The sequence below is a fragment of the Tachysurus fulvidraco genome, chromosome 1 (genome assembly GCF_022655615.1).
Source record: "Tachysurus fulvidraco isolate hzauxx_2018 chromosome 1, HZAU_PFXX_2.0, whole genome shotgun sequence".
In the NCBI taxonomy this organism is placed as follows: Eukaryota; Metazoa; Chordata; class Actinopteri; order Siluriformes; family Bagridae; genus Tachysurus; species Tachysurus fulvidraco.
The window spans coordinates 4,056,673-4,079,172 of NC_062518.1; the positions used below are offsets into that span (position 1 = coordinate 4,056,673).

The 22,500-nt window shown below is 38.0% G+C and overlaps 1 protein-coding gene across 2 annotated transcripts in view; it reads right to left on the reverse strand.

Moving 5' to 3' along the window:
• Positions 1–22,500, reverse strand: part of tox3 (TOX high mobility group box family member 3) — a 73,378-nt gene that overhangs the window by 28,870 nt on the left and 22,008 nt on the right. Inside the window, exon 2 of one of the 2 annotated variants that reach the window (XM_027173836.2) lies at positions 1,595–1,660. The exons of the other annotated variant lie outside the window; for it this stretch is intronic. Within the exon in view, the coding sequence (XP_027029637.1) occupies positions 1,595–1,660 (66 nt within the window). The remainder of the gene's footprint in view (positions 1–1,594; positions 1,661–22,500) is intronic. 2 annotated transcript variants of the gene reach the window in all.

Genomic DNA, 22,500 nt, shown 5'->3' on the forward strand with positions numbered 1-22,500 from the left:
TATCTATCTATCTATCTATCTATCTATCTATCTGTCTGTCTGTCTGTCTGTCTGTCTGTCTATCTATCTATCGATTTGGCTCTAAAAGTATTGGCACTCTATCAATCTATCTATCTATCTATCTATCTATCTATCTATCTATCTATCTATCTATCTATCTATCTATCTATCTATCTATCTATCTATTTGGCTCTAAAAGTATTGGCACTCTATCTATCTATCTATCTATCTATCTATCTATCTATCTATCTATCTATCTATCTATCTATCTATCTATCTATTTGGCTCTAAAAGTATTGGCACCCTATCTATCTATCTATCTATCTATCTATCTATCTATCTATCTATCTATCTATCTATCTATTTAGCTCTAAAAGTATTGACACTATCTATCTATCTATCTATCTATCTATCTATCTATCTATCTATCTATCTATCTATCTATCTATCTATCTATCTATCTATCTATCTCAAAAAAGACAATAGTTGTGTCTTAAAACTGTTATTAGGTTGCAGGGAACTAAAATTGTATAAACTTGTATGAGTCTCACAAGGACCTGAAGCATATATAGTGAACAGTAAAAACAGAGAAATTTACTGTATAAAAAATAGGATGTAACAATAAATACATGGGATTAAGAAGAGCTTTTAGCTCATGGTTCCTAGACATTTGTGGAAATTACAGGTCTACACTGTTTGCTGAGATTTATCTTTAGCAGTATAGACCATAAAACCAAATCAGACAAATAAATAATTATGTACTCGAGTGACGAAGACGCTTATGTAAGAAACAGGACAATAAATGACGACAGGGCGCGACGCTGAAGTGGAGCTATTGTTACAACCCCAAAGTTTAGAATAGCAAATCCTGAAAACGTATTCCCCTGATATACTATATAATGTTGTGGAACAACAAAGAAACATTTTACTTCCTGTTACTATAGCGACTGTTACTTTTTTGTTATATTAGAACGAGAGCATTAACATACAGTAAACCTCAACTTTGCCTTATGGCTGAAACTACTGTCAGAGCCGCTGCCCTAGAAAATGAATCAGTGTGGCTTAAATTAAATTTGCTTCCAATTTCCTTATGCGTATTTTTTTTAACAGATCTCAAGTGAAAATATTAATGCTTCACACCTTCCACTCGACGCTAGTCCCTGTTCTGTATAATATAAAAATTCTTCTTCAACACCTTTATAAATATACAAAGGTGTTATTCTGGAGGAGAGGTTTTTTCTCTTTCCCCTGTCTGATGACATGTCAGTGTGAAAGAGTCGTTACAGAGATCGATTTATTTATTTATTTATTTATTTATTTATTTATTTATTTATTTATTTTATTTAAATCTACTGCAAAAAAGTGACTTTGAAGTGTGTCGCTTAATGTGAGCGCTAAAGCTCTGAGCCTGATAGGTAATACAGAAGCACTGTGTATTATAGTTACAGTGCAGTACACAGATATGGCAATGATCGATAAAAATAAGCTTGAGCTAATAAAACAAACCCCCGAAAGAAACATTGCGTGGCTTTGACTTTCGGAGCCGACAAGGTTCGGTCGTTCGATGTCGTTGCAGCAGTAAGGAGCTACTTACATCTCCACCGGCGAGCAGAGCCCCGTTTGCGTCAGCCATGTTCATGTAGTTATTGTTGTTTCCAAACTGCGACAGAAACACAGAAAGTAGACGTCGGTGTTACTCTTCATTTACACAACAAGACAATGTTTTTTTTTTTAGTATAAAATCCAGACAGATAGTTTTGCTGACCCATAAAAAGTAATTAATCTCTAAAATTCTGTTACAGAGAGCGTTGTAATGTAACACAAAGACAGACGGCGTCGATTTAATCCACTGTTCGGTGCTGGGGTCTATTCGGAAAGCTACACGATTCGGGTTTGCATCATAAAGCAGAGAAACGCTCAAGCACAGAGTTCGTACTGCACGACCGTCTGCGATCACGAGCATTTCCAGAAGGTTTATACCAGAACGTTGAGGATGTAGTTTTGTTTTTCACCAACCGGAACGGTCTCGATCGCATAATGACATCACTGTTCGGTCTAATATCTTTCTTTATGTCTTCTAATTTCTTCTTCATCTTAGTCCAATGTGATTTTTTTAATAGCCTTTCAGATCCTTAGAATTTTGAAACTTTTGATTCTTCATGTATATGTAAATAAATTCGATGATCGGTTTAATTTCACAGTATAAAAAAATGCTACGTTTCTAAAAAAAAAAAAAATGTGTTTCTTTGTTAAAGGGCTAGGTTTCAGAAAATTGATTGTAGAGTTAAAAAAATAAAAACAGTGACAGTGGTAATGAAAAGTTCCCTGACCTGTGACCTGATAAAGAAACCTCCAGGAACCAGACTCGAAATGGAACCCGTTCCTCTTTAAGGAGACTCCAGATAGTTAGAAGATTAGAAATCTGTACTGTACACCGGTGTAACAGTACCGGATTGAGGTTGGGAACAGTTCTGGGATGAGCAACAGTGCTTTATAAGTTTTTAGGACTACAGCGTACATATTTTGTACAAATCTACAGCATCCAGGTGAGATGGATCAAAGCAACATTCATTCATTCATTTATTTTCTACCGCTTATCTGAACTTCTCGGGTCACGAGGAGCCTGTGCCTATCTCAGGCTTCATCGGGCATCAAGGCAGGATACACCCTGGACACTCCAACCCAGCGCAGGGCATCCAAAGCAACAGATTCCTTTTAAACTTTTTAAAAACTAACATCAAAATGTTTTCATTTTCTATCTATCTATCTATCTATCTATCTATCTATCTATCTATCTATCTATCTATCTATCTATCTATTAGCTCTAAAAGTATTGGCACCCTATCTATCTATCTATCTATCTATCTATCTATCTATCTATCTATCTATCTATCTATCTATCTATCTATCTATTAGCTCTAAAAGTATTGGCACCCTATCTACCATTGTTTAATATCTGAAAAAATAACAAACAACAACAACAACAACATAAACAACAACAACAAAAAATATTCTTAGCATCTGCCCCTAAGTAACACAGCCTCATAACCTTTAAAGTATTTGTAAACTCCAAGAGCTCACATGAAATGTTAGAAGATAGCTAAGTTTGGAATAAAGTGGTGGGGTTAATGTTCGTTGAAAGTTAATGCTTTAAACTTTTCGTTAGATCCGTAAAATGCGAGTATGTATGATTTATTGAGGAAAACGTAATTTTGTAAACGACATCCATCCAAAAACAGTTTCAACCAAAATAAAACAACGATCATCCGCTAGCAACGATAACACGTCCGAGAGTCCAGACGAGGAAACGGAGGATTTAGAAAACAAACGAGGATCAGATTTAAGTTAGAACGATAATTAAACAAGCGTTGACACAAAGCAGGCGAAGACCATGTCATAACAAGCCAATGACACAACACAGGAAAAAAAGCGGAGCCAAAAGCACATACGGGTTCTGATCACTGAAACCACGTGCAAGTAAGACGATCAATCGGTCTATTCCTATCTTCATTCTTTGCACTATAATGTTATATTCAAAAAAGACATAAATAAATAAAAATCACCGGACTCCAAAATTATCAGTCGAAGCAGCAATTACATGATAAAATGACTGGAGATAAATCATAGAGAAATTGCCTGCGTATGCCAGGTGTGCTAATCTCCTGTGAAAAGATTAGATTTATGGCCTACATTCATCTCCACTTGTTAAGATATCGGGTTTTTTTATTCCGGTGTAGTGGCCGTCACACTGACAGGTAAGAACAATGCAGCAGCATCATGAAGAATTATGGGGTGGCAGCTGGAGAGACCCGGTCTGCAAACACACTCGTACAAACACATACATACGCAGGGACAAGAATCTACACAGAACAAAACACAATTCCCACAATCCTCCTCCTCCTCCTCCTCCTCTAGCAGCAGTCTTATCTTTTTTTACTGGACAAACAATAGCAGAAAGAAAATTAAGATCAGAAGAAAAAGAGAAGAGCTTTCATTCGATTTTTTTTTCCCCCCTGCTACCTTGTTATAGCTTCCTTTCTTCTGAGTGGTTAGTATGCGAATGTAATTACCGAAGGAACTGTAGCTAATCAACTGTGAATGGTATCCATTAATTAGTCTATGCCCTGGAGAGAGAATGTGCGAGAGAGAGAGAGCGAGAGAGAGAGAGCGAGAGAGAGAGAGAGAGAGAGAGAGAGAGAGAGAGAGAGAGAGAGAGAGAGAGAGAGAGAGAGTGTGTAAGAGAATTAACTTAAATGTTCGTGTAAAAATTCTAAAGTAATCTGCAGGAACAGACACAGACAAACACACACACACACACACACACACACACACACACAAACACACACACACGAGCATCTGGTAGAGCAGGTGGCATCGGTTGATCACCTGACAGAGTACCGAATCACAAAAACACACACAAGAACCTCAACAATCAGCGCAACATCTGTCCGACACAGAAGAGAGAATGAATGACCCTCTTCATCAGGCTCTCGCTGAATCACTTATTTCATTTCTCTCTCTCTCCCTCTCTCTCTCTCTCTCTCTCTCTCTCTCAGTACTGCATTATTACAGAAATGTTCCAATAGTCAGCAAATGTGTAAGTGTGTGTGTTTGTGTGTGTGTGTTTGAGAGTGTTTGAAGGCCTTGAGCACTGTCCTAGTATAAGGAAAGGGCCAATAAACAAAATGGAAAGGGTAAGAAAGAAAGAGACTGCAGTGCATTGTGGGAAGATGATGGGGGAAGTGCATGGTTCATTTCACCAATAATGAAAGTGCAGCTGCAACACTAACAGAGCAAGTGTGTGTGTGTGTGTGTGTGTGTGTGTGTGTGTGTGTGTGTGTGTGTGTGTGTGTGTGTGTGTGTGTGTGTGTGTGTGTGTGTGTGTGCGTGCAAGAAAGAGAGAGAGAGAGAGAGAGATTTATTGTGTGAGTTTTTATGAATGCAGATGGTGTATGAGTGTTGGTGTGTAAACTGTCATGGCTCCTAGCATTCTGCATTTACACAGTGTTCATATCATTCCCAGTCTCATTAACTATGGTGCACACACACACACACACACACACACACACACACACACACACACACACACACACACACACACACACACACACACACACCACAACTCTCATGAATATTAACCAAGAAACAAACACACACTCTTTCATTTCACCACCTGAACCACACAATCAGCTTTTAGTGTAAAGTGTAATATTGCTGGTAAACTGCTATTGACAAACAAATTAATTATTCTTGGTATTTAAACCTAATTATTGTATTTAAGGACTTGTTCATTGCCCACTCTCACATTATAATGAGCATTTTACTAAAGAACAAACTAATGTGGGATTGTAACTTGGTGCGAGAATGGAGTGTGATGTGAAATTTTAAGATTGTATTATAAGATTGTAAGATGCTGAGACTGTAAGACTATGAGAATTTAAGTTACTATAAGTTACTGTGATACTATAAGTTTCTTTGATTCTATGTTACATTGATACTATAAATCACTTTGATTCAATACGTTACTGTGAGTCTATAAGTTACTTTATGACTATAGGTTACTTTGAGTCTATAAGTTACTGTGAGACTGTAAGTTACTATGAGAATTTAAGTTACTGTGAGTCTATAAGTCACTTTGAGACTATAAGTTAATTTGACTCTATAAGTTACTTTAAGACTGTAAATTATTGTGAATCTATAAGTTACTATGAGTCTATACGTTACTTTGAGTCTATAAGTTACTATGAGTCTATACGTTACTTTGAGTCTATAAGTTACTTTGAGTCTATAAGTTACTATGAGTCTATAAGTTACTTTGAGTCTATAAGTTATTTTAAGACTGTAAATTATTGTGAATCTATGTTACTATGAGTCTATAAGTTACTTTGAGTCTATAAGTTACTTTGAGTCTATAAGTTACTATGAGTCTATAAGTTACTTTGAGTCTATAAGTTACTAAGAGTCTATAAGTTACTGTGAGACTGCAAGTTACTATGAGTCTATAAGTTACTTTGAGTCTATAAGTAACTATGAGTCTATAAGTTACTGTGAGACTGTAAGTTACTATGAGTCTATAAGTTACTTTGAGTCTATAAGTTACTTTGAGTCTATAAGTTACTATGAGTCTATAAGTTATTTTAAGACTGTAAATTATTGTGAATCTATGTTACTATGAGTCTATAAGTTACTTTGAGTCTATAAGTTACTTTGAGTCTATAAGTTACTTTGAGTCTATAAGTTACTATGAGTCTATAAGTTACTTTGAGTCTATAAGTTACTAAGAGTCTATAAGTTACTGTGAGACTGCAAGTTACTATGAGTCTATAAGTTACTTTGAGTCTATAAGTAACTATGAGTCTATAAGTTACTGTGAGACTGTAAGTTACTATGAGTCTATAAGTTACTTTGAGTCTATAAGTTACTTTGAGTCTATAAGTTACTATGAGTCTATAAGTTACTTTGAGTCTATAAGTTACTTTGAGTCTATAAGTTACTATGAGTCTATAAGTTACTTTGAGTCTATAAGTTACTACGAGTCTATAAGTTACTGTGAGACTGTAAGTTACTATGAGTCTATAAGTTACTTTGAGTCTATAAGTTACTATGAGTCTATAAGTAACTACGAGTCTATAAGTTACTTTGAGTCTATAAGTTACGTTGAGTCTATAAGTTACTGTGAGTCTATAAGTTATTTTGATATTATAAGTTACTTTAAGACTGTAAATTATTGTAAATCTATAAGTTACTTTGAGTCTATAAGTTACTTTGAGTCGTCTATATGTTACTTTTTTCAAGAACAGTATATGTTTGCCTACTCTTTGCTGCAAAAGGTAACTTTCCCTGCCGTCCTTTTCACTAGGTTGGGTTTTGTTGCTATATATTTGAATATTTTTCAAATAAGACCTTGAAACATTTGAATGGGAGTTTTGCCTGTAATGCCCATCCCTAGTTATAACAAAGGAATTGCTTAGTTTTATAAAATGTGGGTTTAAAACACTCAAAATATCTCCAAAAAGGGATAAATGAAAAATAAAAAAAGAGATAAATGTGGTTAGTGTGTAAAGCCTGGCATGTCCCCAGCAGGGGGACGGCAAGATTGATGCCAAGACGCTTTAGCCCTGACGAGAGAGAAAAATAATGACGGAAAAAAGGAGGGAAGTGGGTCAGATTAGACAATGAGGCCTCTGTAATTAATTAAACAAGGAGGGCATGTAGAGTACATCGCTAGTGCACAGTAACAAGAATGAAACACGCCCCTAAACTAAATAATGGCTAAACCAATCAGTCCTCAGAGATAGACAAACAAATAACGACTGAGAAATAGCTCTATGCTGTAGCTCAGGCCACAGATTTGATATTAAACGCCTGGAAAAACATTTGAGGCTGCAAAAAAAAAAAAAACACATTATTTGCTTGCTTCAGGCCTTGTACTGAGAGCACTGCACATATATATAACGCTTTCACACGCGGCTGAATGAATAAACCATAGCGCTAATATTACTACAGATAACACAATAATAGACGATGTAATACACGGTGACAATCCCGAACAGTCATAATAAGCCCGTATTAACAGCCATTACATTATGCAATCGCTTATTGTCCTGCTTTGTGTTTGATAACACTTCCATATCCTGCTTTATTCCTCTTCTCAACAGCATTTCATAACCTTAACATGGGAATATTTTTATGCATGCATGTCTGTGGGGAAATAAAATGCCGGGCATCTATTATCGCAAGTCAAATTATTTGCAACCCCTCGGGCACAAACAATATTACATCTGGCTCTATGGGTGAAAAAGAAGAAATATTTGGTGTATGATAACCTAACCGGACATCGTATAACACCGGTTTGGCAAATTTTCACCTTTTTTTTCCCCTCAAAATATAACATTTTTGTCATGTATTGATGCAGTATTCATTTTCTGATATTTTCTTATGCAATCCCATCCTCTTATTTTTATAGGATAAGCTGAAAAAATGCATTTGATCCCGTTTGTATTGTGGATTATTGCAAGCTGGTGAAAAAAAAATGAATTAAAGGAGCTGTTTGTAATTTTTACAGCCCTCTGCTATAGTGAACACTGCTAATCTTTCATCTTCGTTTAAATGTAAATCGATATATTTCTACATACTGAGTTCAGAATATTTCCAGTAGCCATTTACTGTTTCAAGAAAAAAGAAATAAGGCAGAATAACTGTGTAATTGACCTTGTTTTTTAAGGTGTCTTTGATATATGAGTAAGTTATCAAAAGTTATCAAAAGTTTTTGCAATTTACACCCTTAATGTTGTTTTCAGTGTGTGAGTAAGTGTGTGAGTGTGTTACTGAGTGAGTGAGTGAGTGAGTGTGTGAGTAAGTGTGTGAGTGAGTGAGTGAGTGAGTGAGTGAGTGAGTGAGTGAGTGAGTGAGTGAGTGAGTGAGTGAGTGTGTGGGAGTGAGTTAGTGTGGGAGTGAGTGAGTGACTTAGTGAGTGTGTGCGTGATTAAGTGAGTGTGTGAGTTAGTGAGTGAGTGAGTGAGTGAGTGAGTGTGTGTGTATGAGTTAGTGAGTAAGTGAGTGACTGAGTGAGTGAATGAGTGTGTGTGAGTGAGTAAGTGACTGACTGAATGAGTGAATGAGTGTGTGAATGTGTGTGTGAGTATGAGTGAGTGTGTGTGTGTATGAGTGAGTAAGTGAGTGACTGAGTGAGTCAGTGTGTGTGTGTGTGTGTGTGTGTGTGTGTGTGTGTGTGTGTGTGTGTGAGAGAGAGAGAGAGAGGTTTATTAACCCCTCACTCAGTCACTCACTCAAATATTCGCTCAGTCACTTAACCGTTTTTATTATCATCTTTTCACATCTGGCAGCCAGCCAACTGGAGGCCTCTCCCTGCTTATGGTGGATGTAGCCACAGTGGCATTGTGGGTAAAAAAGAGACTCTGTGGGGGTTGTCTTTGATTTCGAAGCTCTCTCCCTCTGCACTAAATGTACTCTCATTTACAAACCAATGCAGCCTTGAGCATGTGCTGCTGGCCATAACAGATCACAGGGGCTATTCACAAGCAGCAGGCAGTCGCAACACACACACACACACACACACACACACACACACACACACACACACACACACACACACACACACAAACCTCACATATGCACACACTCACATACACACCCTACCACAGTGGTACATTTGTAAGCTCAGAAGGAAAGAGAAAGCTGGGCTGTTTTGATCCACAGGAGGAATCGATCTCTAAAACTCAGTTTAGAGTTCGAATCATTACGCGCTGACCCTAAACTCAGCAAGACACACTGACACACACACAGAGAGAGGGAGAGAGAGAGAGAGAAAATAAAGAAAGAGAGCTAGCCTACATATAAGAGAGTGCACTCTCTCTCCTCTCTCTATCTCTCTCTCTCAATCTCTCACTCAGTCACCTTCTTTCTCTTTTCAATCCAAACAAACCCATGACTAAAACTAAACAGTGGAAATGGCCTAAAGAGCGACAGAAGTGGAGAGAAGGAGAAAAAGAGAGAGACACTAAGTAAAAACATGTGATAAGCAGAAAGCAAAGAGCTGATGTTATCGTAAACCTGCATGCAGACGGTTGACGGTTTCAAAGCCATTTCAATTCTCTCTCTCTCTCTCTCTCTCTCTCTCTCCCTCTCTCTCTCTCTCTCTCTCTCTCTCTCTCTCTCTCTAAGCTTCTTTCGTTTCACAAAGGGACCACTTTAACCCTTGACAGTCCAATTAAATGCAATCCTGAAGTCTTTTTTTTTTAAACACGATATTTAAAGAGTGACACAGCACAGTCCATCTCGTGAGTTTAATTAAAAAAATAAATAAATAAATAAATAAATAAATAAATAAATAAATAAAAAGGGTTTATTCATAAGTTCCTAGTGACATAAAGCAAAGTTCAAGTTTCAGCCTAAATTCGATTCTTTTCCTTTAACATCATGTCCCAAAGTGTTTTATTCCCCTTATATTACAGCAATTACAATTTCTACTTAATTAATTATTTAACAACACTTCATGGCTTTTGTCCAGTTCTAGTTGCATTTCCTTCAGAGTATAAACTCTAAACTCTACGTTTTTAAATGGAATTTTTCTCCAAATTTGTAATTAGTTCATTCGTAATAGTTTTTAAAAGAAATATGACAAAAAAAAAAATCAACCTTATTCGAGTTTTTATTGACTTAATATTTTCCCCGGGTGTATTTAAACAAACCCGACCTCTCCGACTACACAGTAGCTCATTTTGTGTGATGTTATCTAGCTGACCTTCTACTGTAAGTCTTATTATAATAAGTGCTATAATAAGCTCTTTGTTCAGTAATTCAGTCATCAGATGTGAAACATTTGCTTAAGTGAGTTTAGGGAACTGGATACTGTAGGAGGAAACCAGAGATTGTCTCATGTCTCTTTCCTGGCATGGGTGTGTGCGATGATAAAAAAAAAAACACTGTGTAAAAATCACACCTGATCCTGTTTTGAGCTTCAACTTGACCGGAGCAAAAAATGGCTAACAATAAGTAAAGTGGGTAACAATAAGATAAATGGCTAACAATAAGAAAAGTGGCTAACAATAAGAAAAGTGGCTAACAATAAGAAAAATGGCTAACAATAAGAAAAGTGGCTAACAATAAGAAAAGTGGCTAACAATAAGAAAAGTGGCTAACAATAAGAAAAATGGCTAACAATAAGAAAAGTGGCTAACAATAAGAAAAATGGCTAACAATAAGAAAAGTGGCTAACAATAAGAAAAATGGCTAAGAATAAGAAAAGTGGCTAACAATAAGAAAAATGGCTAACAATAAGAAAAGTGGCTAACAATAAGAAAAAATGGCTAACAATAAGAAAAATGGCTAACAGTAAGAAGAATTTAGTTGTATAGACAAAATATGGTTTAGATCTGGAGTAAATAAATCAGAATAATATCAGAATTATAAGAATATTAGAATTAGCAGGACTTAATTCTTTCTAGTGTTGGGTAATATCACATACATATCAGAGTGATATTTTATTTATATTGGATTTTATACGATTCATAAAAACGTATCAACTGCCAGCAGAAAAAAAGTCTTGTCAGTTTTTACGACAATTACACTGTTAAAAATTGCTGAAACCGGAGACTCCTTCCTTGGATGTTAAGACAACAAACATCTCCTCACAGGAAACGTCACCGTTTCAACAATCGTTTCTGGTCACCTGTAAAAACAGAACGAGTGCCTTAACAAACCAGCATGAAAACATCTTCGAACCAATCAGGATCGAGTAACAATCATTTTTTTAAATTTTTACAAACTACATTAGCGATAACCCGATCAGTTCACCCACCACCCTACGAAACAATATAGATACCAGTTTATCATCGAAACGTCCATGTTACCATAGCAACAGTCTAACATTCGTAAACATCGACATTCGAAAATCTCAAACTCTCAAACGGCTTGGATACTAATTCCAACTTCCACCTAATATTATTTCAACTAATATAACTTCCAGTGAATTCTGATGATGGAAACAATGCGAGTAAAGACGCTGGCAGAAGCGGCAGTTTAGTACGATGACATGAGCTGCCACCCGCTGCCTTAGCATCTGTTGCTCTGGTGTAATAGACCTGTTTCTAGCGGCGAGGCCATTTTGTCATGTCTAAACATTTCGGATTAATGAGAATGCCCATTAGCTCCTTGTGCTCGCCATCTCCCACTGCACACACACACACACACACACACACACACACACACACACACACACACACACACACACACACACAATACTGCCTCAGACACTCCACTGAATCTCAGCTTTGATCTGAGGGAATGTAAAGCTATTGGACCTCTGCCACCTCTGGGGCTCGGGTCTTCAGGAACACTGGAGCTACATCGCATAATCACACACACACACACACACACACACACACACACACACACACACACACACACACACACACACACACACACACAGAGTGAGCAGTAATAGATACCTAAAGTAATTAAACATTCAAAAGGTTACTTTCTTAAGTATTCTTAAGTATGTAGTGAACAGAAATAGGTGACCTGGGTAACGGCAGAAGACTAAAAAACTATCATTAGTAATCCAAAGGAAATATTTGTGCTTCTAGTTATTTACTTATATATTTGTTTAAAAGCAAAGAAAAAGTCCTCACAAACTTTTGGAATTCTTATCATTATAGGAACATTGTAATTCACACACACACACACACACACACACACACACACACACACACACACACACACACACGTAAACACTCACTACACACATATTGTACAAGCAACCTCAATTATTTCACTTTTTTTCTCCAGCGCATCGACCTTGAAGTCTCGATTCTGGTTGGTCAGTAGGTATTGACCAGTTTTCTAGAACATCAAGGCAAATCTACACTTCATATCAATGTGCTTGTTCTGATATATTATGTTTCTAAAGTAAAAGCTTACATATGGACCTGTATAATGGAAGTTCCTCTATACCTCATATATATATATATATAGATAGATAGATAGATAGATAGATAGATAGATAGATAGATAGATAGATAGATAGATAGATAGATAGATAGATAGATAGATAGATAGATAGATAAAAATGTAAGTTTATTATTAGCCTCAGGCATTATTCTTAGTATTCTTAGTAATATATATTTGTATTTTTATATATTTTTACCAGTGTTTTTTTAAAAACATTGACTTTGAAATGATGAAGTTTCTCCAGTTTACCTGAGTCTCCAGTATAGCACTGTGTAGTGTTAAGTTCAATACAAACAACCATGTGACTTTTTTTTTAGCCGTATTAACTTCGTGTAACTACAAATGGATAAAAATTGCCTTCACTGTAACTTGTAGTCACTATATTTAGGTACATAAAGTTCTATAGTGACACGAGTGAGATACCGTATGCCTCCGTAGGTCTTTAAAGGAAACTATTGTTAGCTCTGGAGCGTGAAAAAAGCGTTCCGTGTGACTTCAGCGTTTCTTTTTCTGCGCTCAGAAATATAAAAGTCATTTTACGCACCACTACATTCATATCACAGTCGCATTCAAAGGTACAAAAAGACTTTTTTATTCACGCTGACCGATACTTGATTTTTTCCCCTTTCCAAGCCTGATGTTAAAAACAGAGCACAATAGGACAGTTATCCGCGTGTTCCTGGCTGTTCTTGTTTATTGCCCTCGCGATAAGCCTACAGCCGGCACAGTGCAGAGCCAGGTGCCGAGTCTCTATAAATCTGCGCAATACAAACTGCTAAGAGCTGAATCATATATCAGTCCATTATGCTGCCACGGCTTCAGTGTATTAAACAAATGGATCAGCCTACAGCTGCGCAGAGGAAGCTAAAGACAGACGAGGGGGGTAGAGGCTGAGGGGCAAAGGTTATTGTCTAATTTAAATCTTGGCTGCCTTCCCAGGCCTGTGGCACATTCCAATTTGTGGCCATGTAGCGTTGGCGATCCTGACAGGAGAGCCTGCTGAAAACGGTACGACGGCCAGAAAGTTGTCGAAAAATGAAGAGATCAACAGGTCGGAGGGAGATTACCAGTGTGGCTGGAGATAATTAGCGTAAATTATAGGAATGTGCTTGTTTGCTTCTCGGATTCGGATTGATCCGGGACAAACCTCCAAAAACATATTTCGTCTTTCTCGCCAGAGGCAGAAAAAAGGGTCGAAACAGTAATGAAAATTGCCTGTTATATAAAAGTCGTTGGTTAAGTTTCAGTTCCAATGAAGTAACAACGTAAAGGATTTCCATGCGGATCGACAGGTGCGGCTATTCGACTCGAACTACAACGCTCACGTATCAAACACATATCAATTACTCTGTATTCACGTTGAACCGACAACCTCGCTGTGAAAATCTCCTTTTTTTTTAAAAGCCCTAGCTTGACAGCATCACTTTTTTTTCTCGCACCAATTTGTTTCTCCTCGCTGACAAGAGTAATCTGTTTTGAGTGCGCATGTTCATTTATTTCCCTCCGTTACACTTATACCTGAACTGTCATCTTAAACATTTTCCGTTTCAAAAGAACAGAGAGATTATGATAGCGTGTATTCAGCCAAGAGGAAGGAAGGAGGAGGTGGGGGTGAAATTATGATACCTAATCTTCGCCATTCATTTCTCGTCATTACGGTGACATTTTAGAGAGCTCGGGAACAAAGGAGCACTAAGGATTCATTCAGTTTGCAGTGTAAAATTATTCCTCGGGAAAACGCAGGACGACGGCTGAAAGATAGAAGAAAGAATTAAAGGAATTGTGTCTTTTTTTATTTTTGCTTCGGGGAGGTATTGAAAAAAATCTGGTTTAAACAGGAAAGCTGTTATTACGAGAAAAAAAACACTTTTAAGTGGAAATCGTTTTTTCATGAGGATCGACGCTAAGACAATAAGCAGAAGTTCTTCTTGTGTGGTGGATCCATAAAGGAAGAAATTAAGATAAATATACATTCGGTGGTCATGTCCATGTCAATCATTATTCCATCACAGATTTTAAACGACAATATGAGGTTTTTTTTTCATCGTGACTCAAGTTTTATCCTTAATTTATATTTAATATACAGTTCTAAATCGTGCTGACACTGAATCAATTCGAGTCACGATTTATTGCCTATGATTCGATTCCCTTCAGAATCTTGTATCCAGAGATGATTTGATTCATTACAGCATTCTCTACATTCCTTTTATTGAGCTGAATCCTTTTTAACGTAAATGAATTGCTTCTGAGTCGAACTCACTCAACTCACGATGTATTGCTTTTGACTTGATTCGTTATATCATGGTGTATTTAATTGAATCATCCTGCATGCGCAACTCGATTCAGTGAATCGAAATAAAGCATGTTAGAAACCATTCTTATGTAAAGAAGATTTTTTTTTGCATAAGAATGATTTTTACCATGCTTTATTTTTATAATATTGATATTTTTATAATATTAATATTGATATTTTCTACAATTTTACACAGTTTTGTGAAGGCTGCATAATAAATGTGTTTGTTTACTTGTTCATTTTTTAAATGAATCATGATTCGATTGAAAACGGATCTTTTGAATATTTGTATTTATTTATTTTACTTTTTCATTGCTGAGTATCTGAGGATGCTCTATAAACTCTCTCTCTCTCTCTCTCTCTCTCTCTCTCTCTCTATATATATATATATATATATATATATATATATATATATATATATATATATATATATATATATAAAGCATTGAACTTCTCATTTTTTTGGATCTCTAACAGCAAACCACTTATTCAAGCCTTTGAGGCATACATATATACTTACATACGCATTGCTTCAACAGAAGGTGTACTGAGATGTGTACTTGCTCTGTGTTTGAGTCCTGACCTTGAGGCCGAGAGGGAAAAGGAGTGCGTACCACCAAAATAAACAGCAGTATACACAGTCTAGAAAACACGCCAATTGCCGAGCACCATCTCCAACACATGTACCAGCACAGATCTCTCCAGTCATCTGTCTTCATTAGGTTGCTGCCTTTGACCTGTTTTTCTACCTCTGTGTTGCAGGGAAGACATGTGCAGCGCTCCAGTGTGTAGGTGCAGAGAGCTCGGGTCTGCATAAAGTCTCAACCTTGCAACAAATCACACTGACAAATCACACCGACAATTACGGATAATAAAAGAGCGAGTCAGGCCCTCAGGACAAAGCTGTATGACAAACCGTCAGGCTGGTAAAGGGAGAGATATTTCTCTGCCATTCCATCAACACAATAAAGAGGCTTTATATCATCGTTCGCTTCAGTTAAAGACATCAGGTTTGATGGAGGGCTTTGACGGAGTTGCTGTTTGTCTTTGAAGCTGATCTGATGAGTCTTGAGGACTGTTTCAGACTACAACGGCTCGTTTATGATGATTAACATGTCCTATATCGTAGTTTTTATAACATGAATAAAATGAATGATGATTAATAAATGATAATGAAGGATTTACACGTGTAGTGGAAACTATAGTCAACTATGAACGCTTCAGTATCACTATAAAAATGAGTAGTATCCGGTCCTACGGGTGTGCAAACTTTTGCAATCCGCTGTACATGGTGCCAATTCATAAGTTCCTTTTCCTGTGATGGAAAATTTGCCTTCGGGTTTACGTTCTTGATTTCTCTGAACCTTCTAAAAGGTGTCATGATTCCCTTTATGAGACGTACACTTGGTTAATATCGGAAAATTGGCAGAGCCAAAGATCAAGTGAGGCTTTACTTCAGCCTGCTCTTGCATTCATCCCGTGATATTCAAATCAAACTCTGTGTGACTGACGCCTTCTAATCTGTTATTCCGCTCTCTCGCCAGAGGCACTGCGTTTCACACACTGGTGGAGATGCTGTCAGATCAAAGTTGTCATGTATAACAAAGCATGTTTAAGGGATAATTAGGGCCAGATGGCTGTTTGTGGTGCCAAGCGAGACAGGCAGTCCATATGCCCGTCTGTGGCACATCTGCATCACTGTACGCTACGCAACTCTCACAAGTGTCAGTCATTCCTGTCACTGTAGCGGTGATCGCGGGACCTGCCGTCGTTAGCATAGGTTCGTGTTTGCATGCTAATCTACTGGCTAAGACTTTTAATGACTTAAAATGGAGTTGTGAAGCGAATCGAGTTGAACGCTGACAGATTGATGGGACTCAGAGTCCAACTGAGTCAGCAACATTTCTATAAACTACTGTATATGAACAAGGAAGCCCTTTAGGGAAGAACTAGAGAACCTTTTCAGGCTCTCGTTTAAATTCTTTGTGGTATATTGTGTATGATTCTAGAAACCTATTCTACATCATTTATACTTAAGCATTTGATTTAGGCTTCTACTTAGAACTTTGCCTCTGAGAAATAAACAGAAAAACCTCTTAGAACATGAAAGAAAATGTTCTTTCTCAATCTGTTTCCTTAACAGTTCTTTGAAAGGTTTGGATGCTTTTAGACTATTCTGAAAGCCTTTTTTGTAGGCTTCAATACGTAAACATCCATCCAACTGAAGAACCCTTAGGAGAGCCACATAGAACCTTTTATTGCTGGTGAAGAATTCTCTTGAGATCTCATGATGATCGTGAGTTCTTTCTATACCAAGAGAGAGCTCCGTTGGAAGAATATACCATTTAGAGGTATACCATTTATCCCATTTAGAGTTAACAATGTAACCTTTCTGTTTTTTCCTATGGCGGAAAAAGCCATTTGAAAGCCACTGCACTTAATAATGTTGGGATGGTTAGCGGTTTTAGCTTCCTACTGGGGTTCTATTTGCAACATAAAGACAAACCTTATGGTACAGACTTCTGCATATAATCTTTATGGGCTCTCCCCATAGTATTGAACGATTTTCCTCCTTAGTGGTTAATTATGTTCTATAATGATATGTGACGTGACTATTGTACCGTTTTGTTGATGACCTTATAAAAGTGTATGGTTTTTAGAGTCTGGCAAGAAAATCAATGATCGATAATTTCAACAATCTTCTGCAGTCTTAGCGTAAACCACAGCGGTTTATCCGTTTCACTACAAGGCATCTATGTAGAACATTACAAACGGGTAATTCCCTCGAAGACATGGTTCCATCTACCACCCTTTTAAGAAGATACAAACAATTTGCCATCTAATGATCTCTTCAGACCCATTTTTTCAATGAGCACGGACTTTCAGTGGCAATGTTCATCCAATTATACCTACTTGCACTGGAAAATCTAAACGGTGGACAAATCTAAAAGCCAGACTCTGGTTTTTCAGGATGATGGTGTGTCATTAAGCCTTTTCTAAGCCTGTGTTAAAACCCAGCAACATTCTGTGACCAAAACCATGGTACTCTAATTTTCCCATGAAGTCCCATGAATTAAGACTGGCAGACACATTTCTATATATTACACTGTGAAAAGCAAGCTTTCATAAATAGCCTCATAAAATCGATATAGTCTATGTAACCCCATCTGGGTAATTTTGAAATGAACACACTGGACTAATTTTGGCAGCACGGCTGCCAGTAACAGTAATCCCTAGCTTTAATATGCCTCCACAAATCTACACGAAACAGGAGTGCCTTTAGCATGGCGCCGTTCCCATACTGCTTTATTAACTGTGTAGAAATAAGATATAATGTTTTCCACATTCCAAAACACACAGCTGGCGGTTGGTGGGCCTAATTCGTCATTGTTATTCAAGAGCTTGATCAGCCAACACTTAAAACAAGATCCTCCTAGATTCTAATTAAGCACTACGGTACCTCCCAAGGGTTCTGCTTTGGCAAGGCAAAGCGCTTTGATTTATGTAGCACTTTGTTGTTAGTACTCGTGGGCTTGCCTGTTGCGAATGCACCACCAGCGCATAGAGCAATTTCTTGTATTTGTTAATTAACTCCTGCTAACAGCACTTTCCTCCACATTGTGATACAAAATGTAGAGGATTGAACACAAATATGCCCTATTATTTCATGTCTCCACCTACAAGCAATTAAAATGAAAATAATTTGCTGTCTATAGAGCCCTCACTGGTAGGGGGGGAAAACTTTCGAAGCATACCAAATAGTGGTCGTTTAGAGCCAGTAATCACGCAGCACTGATAGGCTTTCAAAGCTCTAATTAGCTCTCAACCTCATGGCCGTCCGACGGCATCGCTCTAAAGTGAGAGCTCTCGCTCTGGTGAATTACACCAAATGTCGCGGCTCTCGCCGGGTAACCCTTCAGCCTCACGATCATTAGACGCTCATACACACTCAGGCCTGCCGTGGAACAGCCGAGATTAGACTCTGCTCTCTGTCCCACTACAGAATCAATCAGACTAGATACTACTACTGATTTCTTTAGCGTCAAATCAGTGATTAAACACAGTGACGGAACGTAATCACTCGAATAGATGCCGATACTAGATACTTAAGCTGCCAGGATCAGATTTGAACACTTCAACACACTGTTAACAGATTACGAGGAAATGGTGTTACTGAGTAGTGATCATATTTGGCCATGCATATATACCGGTGAGAGTGGCAGTGGATCCAGAGACTATTTCAGGAAATTTTACCAGAGAACATGGAGGAAACCTAAGGAGCCCTGGAGGAAACCAGAAAACCTAGAGAAGAACCTGGAGAAAACCATAGAACCTAAAGGGTCATGTTGAGAACAGGTATAACTCTGCACAGATGCCCCTTTTCCACCGAGGCAGTTCGAGTGCTGGTTCGGAGCCAGAGCCTAATTTAGAACCAGTTCTTTCTGTTTCGACCGCCAAAGCACCGGCTCTGATCCAGGAAAAGTGGTTCTTAAGTTGCACCAAAACGTTGCTGGTCTAGACTCAAGAACCGATTGTGTCCGGGGCTGTGGGCGGGGCTACTGTTAGCGCATTTGATAATGTACCTAAAGTATACTTTATCTTTAAGTATAATTTTTAATACACTTTTACTTTACCGCGATATGATACATTATCAGCACACATGATAGTAGGTAGCTACATGCTAAGGCTTACGTTTTTTCTGTGTTAACGATAAAATAACGTTGTGTACTTTATCGATTACAACCTCCGTTTATACAGATTACACGGAGCCGCACGTACACGTTTTATTCGCCGCGTTTGGATGCCGATGTAGGTTCACAAAGCCATGAGCATTAACAGTAAAGCAACATCCGCCATTGTTGTTGTGTCTGTGTTTGCCGCTGCTGCGCTAACGTCGCTGGGACACGTGACACGTATACAGTGACGTCACACTCGGCGCTGTGATGGCTCTCTATCCGGTGGAAAGGCAAACCGGTTCTTAGAAGGTTCGCCAGTGGAACCAACTTTGAACCAGCACCAGTGCTAGCTCTGAACAAGCACCCGGTTCTTTTTGGTGGAAAAGAGGCAAGAGAGTAACCTGAGTTCAAAATTGACCCGTGAAGCCGCGTGGCAGCAAGGTTACCTGCCAATTCATAACAGTAGTTGGTTCCCTCTAGGTTCAGCAGACTGACTTTTAGTTAGCTCTGAAAGCTTCTGAAGTTAAACGGTACATAAAGCTATAAAGTATGTGTTATAGAAACACCACACACAACTTCTCATAAAACCCCTAGCATATTGGTGGTTTTGAGTTTGGTGGTGTTTTACATAACTTCGTGTGTTCTCTTAGGAGTTGGCTCAGAATTTGTATACACCGATACACAGAGCTCTGGCTTCGGCATCGTATCAAAATGGAAAGAAATAGAAACAGTCCATCCTTACGAGAGCTTAAAGTTAAAGTACTTCGAGTGTCTCTTGGCAGAGGAGCCAACGTTTCTAATGAGAAATCACTTGCAGACTGAAAGCAGAAACTGAAGAGACAAAACTAAGAACACATCGGTGTGATTGATGACTACTTTACAATTCCGAATCTCAGTCATCCCCCAGCCCCCCACCCCCCAGTCTCATATACTACAGTCCCGCCCACTTAGTTTTTATTAGCCTATTAAACGAGGACTTGTGAATTCTCGGTTCAAAGTTAAAGTTAAAGCAAAGCTAAAAAGTTCACCCGCGAGTCATGAGGAGCAAATGTGCATCTTTTTCATCTCACGTCCTTTGCCCTTTAGTGAATTGGCAGAAAAGCACAATTTTTTTCTGAGAGCAGAGGGTCAAAATTCTGAACTGCTTCGGCTAAACTATATGTTCTGCCTCCACTTCTTTGTGTGTTAAGCAATAATAACATTACGGTTCCATCTATTCTTTCATTTCTCAGCCTATTCAAAGCCTATACACAAATATCCACCACACATCACTCCCACATTACATCTTACTCGGTATTAAACACACTTCGGACTTAAACTGTCCTTCTCGATCTCATCCGTATCCATTACAGTGGCTAAAGGACATAGATAAAGCAGATAACAACTTAATTGCCTTCAGCTTTTGATAGCTTACGGATGAATAGACCTCACGGACGGGCCTTTAAATAGACGGTGGGGTTTTTTTGAAGGGAGAAAGAAAAAAGGCTGATCAGCAATGTAATTACGAAGATTGGAAGTCAAAAAGAGTCAATGTTTCCTTTCTTTAACGTCCCTAGCTTTGCCTATTATGCATTTTACTATGATGAATCCAAGAGCTGGGAAGTGAATTAGGCGCTCGGAGCTTGCTTGTGCAAACATTTTTGGTGTTGCATCTCTGGTGATTTCACGTGTGAGCCGAGAAAGCTTCTGGGTTGGAGGACTACTCTAAGTGGCTAACATAGCAGCTGGTCAGATACATCTGGTGACTCTGAGTCAAGTGGAAAAGTTGATAGAGGGTGTGGGAGTGCAGACATATATATTATATGGACACATGGCAGAAAACATGCTAATAATCTTTTAAGCCTTGTATTTTCAGCAATGTTTTGGAGATGTTAGCGTATATATATATATATATATATATATATATATATATATATATATATATATATATACACATTTCTTCTTTCTCTTCACCTTTCGCAATTATCTCTTCTGATAAAGAAACTCTTAAAAGTCCTCTTCTGTACTCCTAAGACTTTTTGACCTTATGAGCTCTTTAAAGGGTCACCATGCTTTATGGATAACTTTTATCTTTACTAGAATCTTCTTTTTCATTTTAAGGGGAAACTTTCTTTCCAAATTTCTAAGAATTTCCTTAGGATATTGTCACTAGGAGAAACTCTTTACACTAAAAATTTTCATGACTATGTGCCCAGAACTTTTGCCACAAATTGTACAGAATGACATCGTTTGCTATAGTGTTATCGTTTCCCTTCACTGGAACCGAGAGTCAGATCTGTTCCGGCGTGACAATTCCCCTGTACACAAAGCGCAGAGCTCCAGAAATGGAGACTTGTAGTGAGTTCAGGTTGGAGCTGAAGATCTCCAGTGTCCTGCACAGACCCCTGGCTCTGACTCGACCGACTCTGACTCTGACTCAATATACATACCTGATTTCACTAAAACTCTTGATGAGCACATTCGAGTGGAGATAACAGTGGAGTGGTGTGGGATGTTCACCAAGCACATGGGTGTGATGGCCCGTGTGCGTTTGCGCCAATGACAAAAGTCACCGCTGAACATTTCAGCTATGAGCCGTGGTGTCCTTGGAAAAGTTTGCATGTAAAAATATCATTTGCATCTGCAAACCTTCGCTCTGTGTTTAACTGCTAGTGTGGACTGGGATAGCAGGACGGGTAGATGACAGCTTTGTGGTGGTCTTTAGAACGAGTGGCTAAATATTAAACGATAACAACGACTAACGTTTTCTTTTTGAATGGTATTATCTAAGTAATATTTAAGCATCAAACAGACTTCTTTAGTATCATTAATTCTATAGGTTTAGTCTTAAACGATCGGAACACTAACGATACCCGTTTCTGATTATTTCAGAAAACCTGCCTGTGCTAATTCTTAAATCTAAGCAAATTTTCAATGACAAAGAATTGCACAATGTGTCATTTCCACACTGCTCCGTTGTTACTGCTATAACCTTGACCAACAGCTAAAACATTGTATTTAAAAAAAAACCCAGTTAATGCTTCTGATTCTTTATTTTCTTTGGGTGAAATGAAAGAAAGA